Source organism: Mastomys coucha, unplaced genomic scaffold, assembly GCF_008632895.1.
Source record: "Mastomys coucha isolate ucsf_1 unplaced genomic scaffold, UCSF_Mcou_1 pScaffold20, whole genome shotgun sequence".
NCBI lineage: Eukaryota > Metazoa > Chordata > Mammalia > Rodentia > Muridae > Mastomys > Mastomys coucha.
Window position 1 is genome coordinate 84,447,845 of NW_022196903.1, and position 12,420 is coordinate 84,460,264.

The 12,420-nt window shown below is 50.0% G+C and overlaps 1 protein-coding gene across 10 annotated transcripts in view; it reads right to left on the bottom strand.

Annotated features, from left to right (window-relative positions):
• The window catches only part of LOC116099261 (IQ motif and SEC7 domain-containing protein 1), a 330,953-nt gene that overhangs the window by 49,351 nt on the left and 269,182 nt on the right, over window positions 1–12,420 (bottom strand). Inside the window, exon 1 of one of the 10 annotated variants that reach the window (XM_031382565.1) lies at window positions 7,061–7,388. The exons of 8 other annotated variants lie outside the window; for them this stretch is intronic. In XM_031382565.1, coding sequence (XP_031238425.1) covers window positions 7,061–7,125 — 65 coding nt within the window. In that variant the 5' untranslated portion in view covers window positions 7,126–7,388. Of the gene's footprint in view, window positions 1–7,060; window positions 7,389–12,420 lie in introns of those variants that run through there. One more of the 10 variants, XM_031382558.1, reaches the window with a different exon arrangement.

A 12,420-nucleotide genomic window follows, 5' to 3' on the forward strand; every position in this document is an offset into this window, starting at 1 on the left:
TACATACATGCAGGCAAACACTTATATATGCATAAGAATAAATCTTTTTTAAAAGAAAATATTTCTATAAAAAAGGCTAAGTTAAAGAATTTGCTATTTACATAAGGACTCTTGCCCTCTGGGTACATTTTGCCTCAAAACAGAACAAACTCAAAAATACATACACTTAAGCCCTGGCCCAGAGTGGCTCTCAGCAGGCCAATATGGCTGCATTGCCTGCTTCCAGCAGCAAAGAGCCATTCCCCATTCCCAATTCCACCAGGACTCACTCTTGGAGACCAACTGGAAAATTACACCATGACCCAGTGTGATGACTGGACTCAAGCAATTTAGCAGGAACCACAGAATGTCTATATGGCACTGAACTCCCACTACCTGCCTGGACTGATTCAGCTTTCCCTTTTGTTGTGGTGAGTAGAGAGTTGACCCTATTCTATCTTGAAACCCATAGGTCAATCCTGAGAAACAACAGATAACTTCCTGCAGCTGACAAATGGGTCCAGAAAGGCAAGACCACTAGGTACCCAAAGCGCCTCCGTCCTCTGCAAAGTGGCAATGCACCCCAGCACCCATTTCAGGGGGGCACTCAGAAGCCCTGCACTGTCAGTGGGGGACTAGGTGAGCCCAGAAGGGTCCTGTAGACCCTGGTCTCTCCAGAACTGCCACTTCTACCCTTCTGACCATCTTCACCCAGGGTTCTAAGCCTGCGTGTCATATCCTCATAGTGCCAGAGGTTCTCTCATCAACCAGAAACCCTTGCCTATACACAGCAAAGCTCAGTTCTTCTGTCCAGCCTCAGTTTCCTTGCCTGCACATTAGAATGATGGCAGCAACTCCACAGTGTTCATGGGCAGTTCCAGTGTGTGGTGTGTGCATGTGTGAATGTGTGTATGTGTCAGAGTGAGAGAGAGAGAGGGAGACAGAGACAGAGAGACAGACAGAGACAAAGACAGAGACAAACAGACAGACATTCAAAGGCCCTGGAGTGTAATTTCTGTTGTTCTTATTCTGTTGCCTGGACACATCCCAGTTGCAAGTCTGAGCTAACTCACACCCACTAAAAGTAGTTGGGGTTTGCCTAAACTCAGCACCCCCTTCTTTCCTGTTGTCACAGATTGGGCACCTGTTGTGTGCGATACCCATGTTGCCTTTGCCTGCACAGTCCCCACTGACAGATAAGGCGGTGGCAGCTCAGCACGGTGACCAGTTGCCCCAGCAGCACATCTAAAAACTAGGCAGATCTGGGACTCTGGCCTGGTTCCTCCAGCTCTCACTGCCATCTCTTAGCTACTGACATTACTTCCAACCTAGGGTGGTGATAGGGGTGGCTAAGGAGTCCCTCTCTCATCTTTCCCTCTAGAACTGAAGCTAAGCCCTGAGCCCTGGGCCTCAAGTGCCAGAACAGACAGGACCAGAACTACCAGCGTGGCCCAAAGTGCCATCCAACACAGGCCACCCACTGAACCCAAGGCCCCAGAGCTCTACTCCATCTGCCTCAGGGCTGGGAACTCACCTCATGGTCTGCAGTGCCCAGTCTCCCTGGCTTTCGGATTCTGCCTCATAGAGCATGCAGGCCAGGCCTCCCTCTTCACCCTAGCTGAATGGCAAGCCACCTTGCTGGGCACACCTTCCAATCTGTGGGAAGGCAATTCCTTTCATCTTTGTGTGCTTTTTTGCATGTATTAACAGCACTATAAGCACAAGAGCCTGTGGACCATCATAACTTCCTTCTGGTCTGCCCTATTCCAGCTCTGCACTGTTAAATGCAGAACAGTTCTTGTCCCCCTCACTCCTACGTCTGCATCCCTCCCTCTTTTAAAACTAGTTTTCTCTGTGGCCAGAAAGTGAAATTAACCACTGCTGTCCAGCAAGGCACTTTCCATGAACAAGCAACACAGTCCTGTCCTAGTGTTAGGGAGCCACACCAGCCTAAATACTCAGTGCCACCACCTGTCAGCACGGGTTTCTGTGCACCTCTACACACTGGCACGTGAGTTAGTTTCTCCTGTCCTCACAGCTACCCCACAGCCACCTGCCATCATCTACATTCCATAAGTGGGGAAACTGAAGTATAAGATGTGATTAAGTCACAGAGGTACCAGAGAACAGAGATGAGGCTTCAGGGTCAGGACACAGGTGGGTGGTCCAGTAGGAAGTCTGCTCCCAATGAGAAGGCCAAGCACCCTCATCTCCAGGTGACCACAAGGGTCTTCACAGAAATGGAAACAGAAAGTCAAAGGGGAAATCAACAGCTAGTGAGGGCCAGGCCTTCCTAGGTGGCCTCCTCTTGAGAGAGAGGTCACCCTTCAAAGCCTATTAAACACACAAACAACAATAACAAGACCCATTAGAATAAATGACAATTATAATCACTGCCTAGTAAAGGCTTAGTGGGACCACAAGCTCTGTTCCAAATGCTCTGCCTGCATCTGAGTGCCCGCACCACCCAGCTTCCTTCCAGTCAGCAGAGAAACAAAAGTACCAAGCATTTTTTTAAAGAGGGTCTCTGGGAGAATATATTCAGGTTGCTGACAGAATCCAACCCAGCCTGGGCAGCAGGCAATTTGGGGGAACCCTTTCTGTTTGTGTGCATGAGAGGCTGCTCCCAGCTGGGGCCTCTTCCAAATCTTCCAGTTTATTAACCATCCTCCTCCCCTCCAGGGGATTAAGTTCACCGCCCACAGCCATCTGTCCTTTCATGTCAGAAGCCACGGCTTTCCTCACCATGTGGAAGCCTGCATTGGTCCCTCAGTGAATCGGGATAGTCAGCTTTTGTCCCTGGCACCCCCAGATCATACATAACTGAAGCTGGGGCTGCACACAAGATGAAAGTTCTTTGGTTTTTTGTTTGTTTGTTTGTTTTGTTTTTAAAGTGCTACCCACATACCCCTGGTAGAGTCCAGAGAAGTGATTCTTATGGTCTGTGGGGAAAGAGATGCCAGGAGAGCACAGCACATTGTCACTGACGAGAGTACAGGCTGGGAAACTTGGGAAAACTTTGGAAATCTAGACACCAGAGGATACCAGATCTATTTACACTAGTAACATTTTGCCAGACATGAGTTACCCCAGAGGAAATAGATCCTGGCTGTGGAACACACAGGCCCTGAAGCCAGGCAGTCAGGGTGCAAATCCCAGCTCAGCCCTTCCTGGCTGGGGACTCTGTATGGCTTCCTCCTTATATCTGAAATGAGGGATAAAAGCCTGTACTCCTAATTGAAAACACACACTAACACACACACACATTCACACACATACACCCCCACACACACCACTGCTATGAACAGCCATGTGGCTATTACTATAATGACCTTTGAACAGAAAGGAAAAGCAAATCCAGCGAGATTCCCAGTTTTGTTAGCAGAGTCTCATGAAAGCTCTACAGAGTGCCTTCAGTTCAAACTGAGCTGTCACTGTGTCAAGAGACCTTGCACCAAGAGAATAAAAATGTGAAGGAAGCCACTTCCATGATGAGCAGAGAAGCTGTGGCAATGTTCAAATGACAGACAAACTCTACGTGAGTGGTCTCAGAGAGTGCCCCCATGCAGAGTCCCCAAACCAGTCTTCAATCCAGAAGAAGAGAAGATGGTGGGGACCATTTTAATCTAGCAGTCTTGCTGTGGCAGGGAAAAGCTGGACAGTCACAGTCGTGAGCACTCACTGGGCTTCTGTGGGCAGAGCTGCTCACCCTACCCGACCCCGACTCACAGTTGCAGTCTCATGTCATGGGTGAGACAATCAAGGCTCAGAGAGGGGAAGTAATATACCTAATACTGCTCAACCAGAAGGGCCAAAGTGGCATACATAGTAACCATGGTTCCTCCATCATCTCAAGGTCTAGCCAAAGAGGTGCTCAGTAATTATCATGGGAAATGAAAGAACACAGACAGGCAAGCCTGGCGCTGAGTACATCTTGGGTCAACCTCTTCCCATGGTCAGGAGAGCATGCCATCCCTGTTCACACTTGTATTCCTGGATGCAGTGGTCAGTCTGATAACGGGCCAGGTGCTGTGGATCACTAAATAAGGGCACCGCTATCGAAGCCAGAGTTGGGACAGGCCCAGCTGGCACCATGCCATATTTTCCCCATAATTGCCATCAATTTTCTCTCAGCAGCAGCTCCCGCAGTGGATCAGCCAGATCCTCTAAGGCCACAGCAATTAATTCTTGAAGAGCCTTAATGGCCTTTAAAGTCATTAGGATCTGCTTTTGAGGACTCAGGGTAAATCTCACTCAACAGCCTTGAGCCTCCTTTCCCCAGACAAACACACCTCTCCCAGGCCTCCAGCCGTGGCACAGTCCCATGGCCTACTAGAGCTTGGTGGTTGCCTTGCCTCTGTGCTTACTGGGCGGATATTTCACACATCATCATCATTCAAAGGAAATTTACAAAAGGGGAAGGAAGAAAACGCAGCGGGTCACTGGCAGCTGGGAAGTGCACAGTGCTGACTTGGACAAACTGGACGGCAGACTGGAGGCTCCAGGGCTGGCCAGCCATGGAAGGCCACCCATATCGGCAATGCCCCTGCCAGGCACTACTGTCATGCCCTATCATTAAAGGGGAAACTGAGGCCTGGAGGGCTGTATTAACTTGAATTAACTCAAAAAGTAAGCCGTGGTTTGAAAGAATTTGTCTCCCTGAGCCATCTTCCTGATGCTCTGAGCTGGTCTGAACTCCTGATACTCTAGCAAACCATGATCCCACATCTGCAGAATGTAGCCAGGTAAATGTGGCTATACATGTGCATCCACATATGTGCATCCACACATATACACACACACACACACCCGGGGGCCTGTCCAATCCCCTCCACAAACACCCATCTGCCCAGTCATCAGGCTATTCAACCATGCAGCTGTCAGTCTTGTGTGTGTTTTAAGCCAAAGCTGTGTAAATATTAGCACAACTAGTTCATAGTCCGACTTCCTTGAATGAAAACCTGAAGTCCTGGCAGGGACTTCCAGAGGCCTGGCCTCCAACCCAACATCTAGGCCTGAGCCTCTTGGGCTGCTGTGGTCCAGGTATGGCCACCTGGCTCTCCGTTTTTGCTTCTGTTCTTTTAGAAAAGAAAGGCAAACAATCCTGTGTCGCTGTGATGTGGGAAAGCCCTGAAGCATCAGGTGGGCCACAAGCGCCCATGCTACTCAAGAAGCCTGTGCATGCAGAGCAGCGGGCCCTGTGGTGACTGAGACTGGGTTAAGTCTCTGCAGCATACTGGCTGCTATCTGAGTTTAGGGAGCAGGTGGAAAAACTTTAGGCAAGACGCAATACAGTGCCAGGAAGCCTGTATTCAAAGGAGCACCTAACTCAGCCTCTGCAGCATTCACTAGTCTCTCTATCCTTTTTCAGGCTTCCTTAAAAACCACACTCTGTGTGTGTGAGCCCATTTGCTCTGTGGCCGACGGGCTGCACCTGAGCAGGACTCCTTGGTCTCCAGGACATCAGGCACCACTGTGGCTACAGAGCAGCGGTCAAGCGGCAACCCAGAGCCAGGGTCTAGGCAGGAACCTTCCCTGAAGCTGGAAGAGGGACAGAAATACAATGGAGGCATCCATGAACACACTAGCTAAAGTGGCAACACTTGGAGGTCCTAATGAAGAGAAAAAAAAAGAACCCTTATCCCCTTCAGCTCCAGGGGAGAAGAGGTGTCGTCAGAAAACGCTGACCCATTTCTCATGGTCATGCTGTGACCATGGTCACCCCTAGACTGCTAGCTGCATGGAAACTAAAAACACAACTCTGAGCTACATTCACTGCTGGGCCCCTCCCTGGTCTCTAGGGTAGAGACTAGTATACATACATGAGGCACTCCATACACCACAGAACTTTAGTACTGATGAGACTGAAAGTACAAACTCTTTGCTCCCTTGCAATATGACGGTCGGTGTCGGTACCATAGGACAGGAATGTAAAACACTGGATGGGACAGCTGAGGAAGTGTGAAGAGTGCTGAGCACCTGTGGGATCTGGTGGTGAACCCCAATTCTAAGCGAAGCCTGCAATTCAACACAGATGGTCCTGCAGCTGCATCTTGCCTGGCTTTGGCCTCAGACGTTGAGAGTGCTGGGTTTAGGAAATGAGCCTCCTCCCCACAGTCCACATAAGCTTTAGGCCCAGAACGCCAGGCTTGAGGTACTGCAAAATACACTCATGTTCTCACTGCAACTGCTAGGCAGGCTTTTGGGAAACTTTTAAATAAAAGATTAAAAGGCTCTAAGTGGGCTTCCCCCAGAGAGGCCCAGTCCACTTGTCAACAAATCCCCTCAGCCTCACACCCCTGCTCATGGAGGGGGCTGCAGACAGCTCAGGGGCAGCTGTGCTGCTGAGCCAGAGGAAATCAATATTCCTAGCACATACACACACAGTCTCCCTCTCACCATAAACCCAGGCCTAGGGTACTCAGACAGCCTTCCATAGGCCCCTAGAACCAAAACCGCCAACTTCTCTGAGCCATCAGATTCCTTCCTGGACCAGGCACAAGCCTTACTCCAGCATGTAAACAACATCCACCCTCCCAGCCAGCAGCCCATTCACATCTGTACTTGGTCAAAAACAGCACGGGCCCAGGTGGCCTTCCAGTGGTGCGGTATCTCATACACACACGCGCACACACCTGGAACACACCCTTGCTGGAGTCTCCCTGACAGAGTAGATATATAAATGCAGACAAACCCAGGGTTTCCAACCAACAGACTTGTAGGAGAGGCCCCTAAGCAGTCTGTGCACTGAAATCAGACACAAGACACAGGCAGAACTGGGGAGTCTCCCTGACACAAACTCCTGGCCATTTGCTGTCTTGCCCTTTACATACACACCGAATCTAGTTTCCCACTCATTCCCACAGAACTCCTGTCCCTACAACCCACTTTTCTCTTTACACGTCCTCACTAACAGAGACCCGCTTCTGGCAGGCAGGCTGGCTAGGCGCCCTGCCCCGACAGTTACACCCATCCCCGCAGCCCCGTTCTGGCACCCATTTGCAAGATCCCCACCGCTGGCAATCCCACCGTGGCTGGGGCCCACCTCCTCCCGCCGGCCTCCACCCTTATCTGGCCTTACCCGCTGTCAAGCTCCAGCTCCAGCAGGGACTGGGTCCTCTCTGAGTTGCAGTGCAGGCACCACATGACGACCGCCACAGGAGCGGCCCGGGCCGGCGCCCGGGGACCCAGGCCGAGCCGCGCGCCCGCGACTCCCCCCGCGGCCGCCGGACCCCGGAGCCAATCCCGGAAAACCTGTCCACCCACCACGCGCCTTCCGGTCCCTCCTGCCCTGCGCCCGCAGGTTCACGCAACCCTAGGCCTGCGAGTCCAATCACCAGCCCGGCGCGACCCTTCCGCCGCCGCCCGCCAGGCGTAGCTCAAGTCCGGCCGGAGGAATGTGGTCGGGAGGGGGCGGGGCCGCAGGGCGGAGGTGGGGCTCTTGTGGGGGCGTGGCCAGAGCCGTGAGTTCCGGGAGGAGCGCAGATTCTGCTCTTGTTCCCATAACATCAGAATCCCAGAATCCCATGTTCTGGTGTCTTCCTCACTTGTAAGCGCAACAGGTCGAACGCGCTGAAAACCTCAATGTGCGCCAATCCCGGCTGGCTTCAAGTGTACACAACTTTGCACCCCCAAATAGCGGAGCAACAAGTTCCAGGGCTCTGGCGCGTCTATCCCAAATCTGGAGGAAAGAGATGTCTCTCAAAACACATTCACACACCCTTTATGGCTAGGCACATGCTAGAAGCAATAATGATCGGCATCGTAGAGTACTTTATTCGAAATGGGGCTAGTGGGCAACACTGTAAAGTGTTACTCCAGGCTCCATTCACTGATAAGGAGACTGAAGCTAAGGGCCCTTCCTTGCCTTCTCCTCCCCACTCCAAGCTCGCACAGCTTGCAGATCTCTTGTATGTTTAATTTGCTTATAACACATAAGGCAGGCAATGTGCCCAGTACCCACACTGGTAGAATGCTCACATATACAGAAGACACCCAGCCTGAACACCCCACCTGCAAGACCATTTCCTGAGGGAGTGGGTAAACTGCAGGAGTCACTAACATGGGGGCATCTTGTGCCTATTTATAGACAATGTTAAAAATACACAGGCTGTTCATGGTGACACAAGTCTGTGTAATTCCAGATCCTAGGACACTGAGTCAGGAGGATCCTGAGTTCAAGACCAGCCTAGGCTATGCCATGAGACCTAGATCCAAAAAGCAAACAACAACAAAAACACAGAAACTCCAGAGTGAGAAGAAATACTTGCATATCAGATCTGACAATAATCTACGGTCTGTCTCCCATAAAGTTAGAAGCTCATCAGTTAGAAGACTGATTTTCAGCTAAAGGCCAAGGATGGGGCTGACATTTCTACAAAGAATATATATCCAATGGCCAGTGGATGACTCTGAAGGATCCCTGGCACCAGTGGCCCCTAGGAATGAAAGTATAAAGTAATACCATTTCTCATTCACTTTGAAAGGTTACAAATGTTCCCATGCACAGACACAGTGGCCACATCTGGCATTCGCTTGGCTAGGGTAAAGTAGGGTGGTGTCAAGAGACCAGACTGCAGTAGCTATGGGTGGAGAGGCCAGAAGAGAACTTCCAACTCTGCCCTCTAATAATAAGGTGATACTAAACAGAATCAAGAGGATCCCTCAGACCCAGCTTCAGGAACTTTGTGGAAACATCTCTTGTATGTTTAACTTGCTTATAACACATAAGGCAGATAATGTAGAAACAAGAATTCTTGGCACTTCTCAAAGGGCCAGGGCAAGCCAACCAGGCTGGTCTGGGCAACAAAGTTCAGGCTGGGATTTAGATGGGGTGGGCTTTTCTATGAACATGTGGTATGGTGGTGAGGTGACTCCCTGGAAATTAAACTTTATCTTCTGCCTTCATCTTCCTGAACACAGTCTCTCTGTCTCTCCTTCCCCCCCCCCCCCCACTGCTCCAGTAACTGCCTGGTAAACGAATAGCAAATGATAATGACTGGGAAGGAGAAAAACCCTGGCTGGGAGACACAGGGAATGAAAACTTTTTTGCAGAATGACTAACCCAAACAGAATCAGTCCTTACTCCTGTCATTTTAGGCAAATTTCCTAGTCCCCAAGGTCTCAGTTTCCTCAATGTGTTAGCTCATCATACATCTCTACCCCAGCTGATTCAATATACTGCTTAATTTACCCAGCATTAAGAAGCATGCCCTCTGCCCTCATGAACCCTCAATAAGGAGACACTGTGGTAACAAGTATTCCCTAACATAGTGTAACTACCCCTAGAAAGGTCAGAAAGATGGGACATTTTGGATTAGGCCTTGAGAAATAAGTAGGAGCTTCTCTAAGGGATGCAGGAAGCAACAAAGTCATACAAATGTTTAGTTCCATAGTTTGGGCCTGGGTTTTAGTCCTGAGCTGATTGCTTTGGCCTGTTTTACATTCCATAATCTCGACACATTACCATCCTCTTGGCTTCTGACAGTCTCCCTGCTCTCCTTGGCCAGACATGTGACATCCCAAGCTGTCAGGGTGAAGCCCAGCTCCTCTGTACAGCTGGCTGAGGCTCATGTGGCCTGGCTCCACATGAGGCCATCTCTCCAGCACTGCCCCATTCCCCCTCCTGCCTGCCTTGCCAACAGTAAGCAATCGTAAGCTTCTTACTGCTAAGCTTTACTCAGTCCTAACCCTTGTTCTGCCTGGCTCATGACTGAGACTTTGAGGTTCAAATTTCATGCCCCTTCTCCCAGGCAGCCATCAGACTATCCTCTAGTTCAAATCAGAACCTCTCTCTTTGACTCTAGTTACTCTACTGAGCCCCCTTCTTATGTGAGTAAGCTATGTTGTAGAGAAGAGGAAGGGCTGGCCCTATCCTTCCTGAAGCCATCCCTATGCCTACACAGGGGAGCCTGGGTCCTAAGGTACCTAGCAGCTACATATATCAAAAGGTTTGCCTGAGACCTAGATTCAGCATGCTGGCTTTGTCTTAATAAAGTTTTATTACAAGGGAGCCATGCTCATTCACTCAGGTCTTGCACTAACTAGTTAAAGAGTTGCAAGGGAAACATGTCTTCTGTAAAGTGATCCAGCCCTTCCCAAAAGAACCTCAACTCTCCACCAGGAGACTCACAGAGGCCCCAGTCACTTCGTAAAATCTGTCCACCCACCCCCCACCCAACCATACCTTGTGCCTGGACAGGAACTGCCAAAGTAAGAATGCCAACACTGTGGTGGAAGATGCAATGAAATCAGCAGGCTAGATCAGGTAGTCTATGCACGTGAAAGCCTAAGCCTTATTCTCAGAAATGAATCCTGCAATGCTGCTTGACCCATCTGTGGAAGCCCACACTAAACAGACAGTGGCCACGGAACTGCAATGCTTTGGCAGAGATGGCATTGGAAGATATATGTGGTTTCATTAAAGGATGAAGGCCATAAAACACGCTGTGTTTAATCAGATGGGAACATGAACGCCACAGCACCGAAGTCACATGACACTGAGATTATGCTTGCTTTCTGCTATGCTGCGATGAACCCAGGGCTTGGGACATGCTAGGAAAGCACTCTCCAACTGAGCCACAGCACAGCCCTCTGAGATCTTTGTTTATAAGAGACACAGGGAAGAGTTTGCCATGGGAAGGAAACCTGGGGATCCCAGAAAGTCCCGGTCCTCTGCACTGGAAGCCTGACTGGGACAGTGGTGGGAAAGAGGAAGAGACTTACACTGTCTGATATCTGATAGTTTTCAGAAACATTAATACTTATTCTTATTTTTTTAGGTATGTGTGTCTGTCTGTCTGTCTGTCTGTGTGGAGAAATGTACATATGAGTGCAGGTATATGGAGAGACCAGGAGAGGGCATTGGATCCCCTGACGCTAAAATTGCAGGTAAGCTATGTACCACCTGACATGGATTGCTGGAAAATGAACTCAGGTCCTATGAAAGAACAGTACAGGCTCTTTAATACTGAGCCATCTCTCCAGCCCAGTTTTAAATTTTGATAATTTAAATCATGTTTATTACTCTGTAAAACCCAAGCACAGCAAAGAACTCAATCTGCAAAGGACTGGAGTAATGCTTAATGACCTCAAGGAAGGTCTTTAAGCCCACCAGAGCTGGTCCACACAGACCCCAATTCTAGCTGGCACTTGAGTAACCTCTAGGACTACAGTGAGGCTCTGACCTGGCTGTATCTTGCAGGTGCCCAGGAAGATCACCTGGAACGTCTTCATAGACTCGAGCTGCCCGCTTTCTGCCTGTTAATCATTAACGTGTGACTGACCACTCAGCTGGAAACTTCCTATCACAGCCAGGCTCTGTGAGGAAGGGGAAGCTCAGTGGCCTTCCCTAAGTCCAAACCCTCATGCACGAGCAGGAAAATATAGGTACAAGTGGATAGCTAATGGGGCACCCAGGACTGTGTGGGCATGTACTAGACACACTACCATTGACATAGGATTTGGGCCACACTGCTCACCTGTATCACACTGCCTTGGTAGCACAGCCAGGGACCTAGACAGTAGGGCAGATAACCCAGAGTGGGTGGCTTTAAAATCCTCCATCCTAACTCAACATGGAGTGGCACTTAGGCATGTGACTTGGCTACAGTGAAGGTGTACAGAGCCAGGCTGCATCACTACAGCTATGGGCCCAGCTCCTTGGAAGGTTGATACAGGAAGATTGCCTGCGCCTTTGAATCTAAGGCCTGCCTGGGCCTTGAAATGAGACCCTGTTTCAAAACCAAACAAATGCAAATCACCCGAACTCGGAAGAGAGAGAACAGAAGCAGACCCAGGGGTCTAAGGGTGCGTGTGACCTCTTAGAGAGCCAGGCGATGTGTCCCCCAAGACAGAAACACTCACAAGTAAACAAAGGTCGTTCTGATAGGGGCCAACTTCCCAGTTCAGAATTTGAGTCAGTTTTCACAGAAGAAACCTACATATGGGTCCTTTCCCTTTCTCCCTAAGTAAGGTAAGCTGGTTGAACTTGAGAATAAGGGGAACCTCAGAGGCTCTTACTCTGCAGCCTGCTGTCCTGGCCGGATGAACCGGGCCTGATGTCCTGGAACCCAGGGGATGATGGGCTTGTGGCTTCCAAAGTACAGCCATATGAACTGTAAGTCTTTGTCCAAGGGCAAAGGAAATGGCTCAGGTCCAGTCTTCCTGCTGGACCAAGGGCCAACAGCGTGAGGAGGAAATGCAGCCATCCGCTACCTCTGTCAGCTACCAGCTGTCCACAACACACACACACATACACACACACACACACACACACACACACACACACACACAGAGTGCCTCACATATTTCAATTCTAGTGCTCATAACCTCAGCAAACAAACAAAAGTAGCTCCTTGCCCTAACCTATTTCTCCTGGGGAAGTGGTTGAAGGAAGCTACATCAAGTATTCAGGGAAGGTATGGGATGACCTCAGACCCC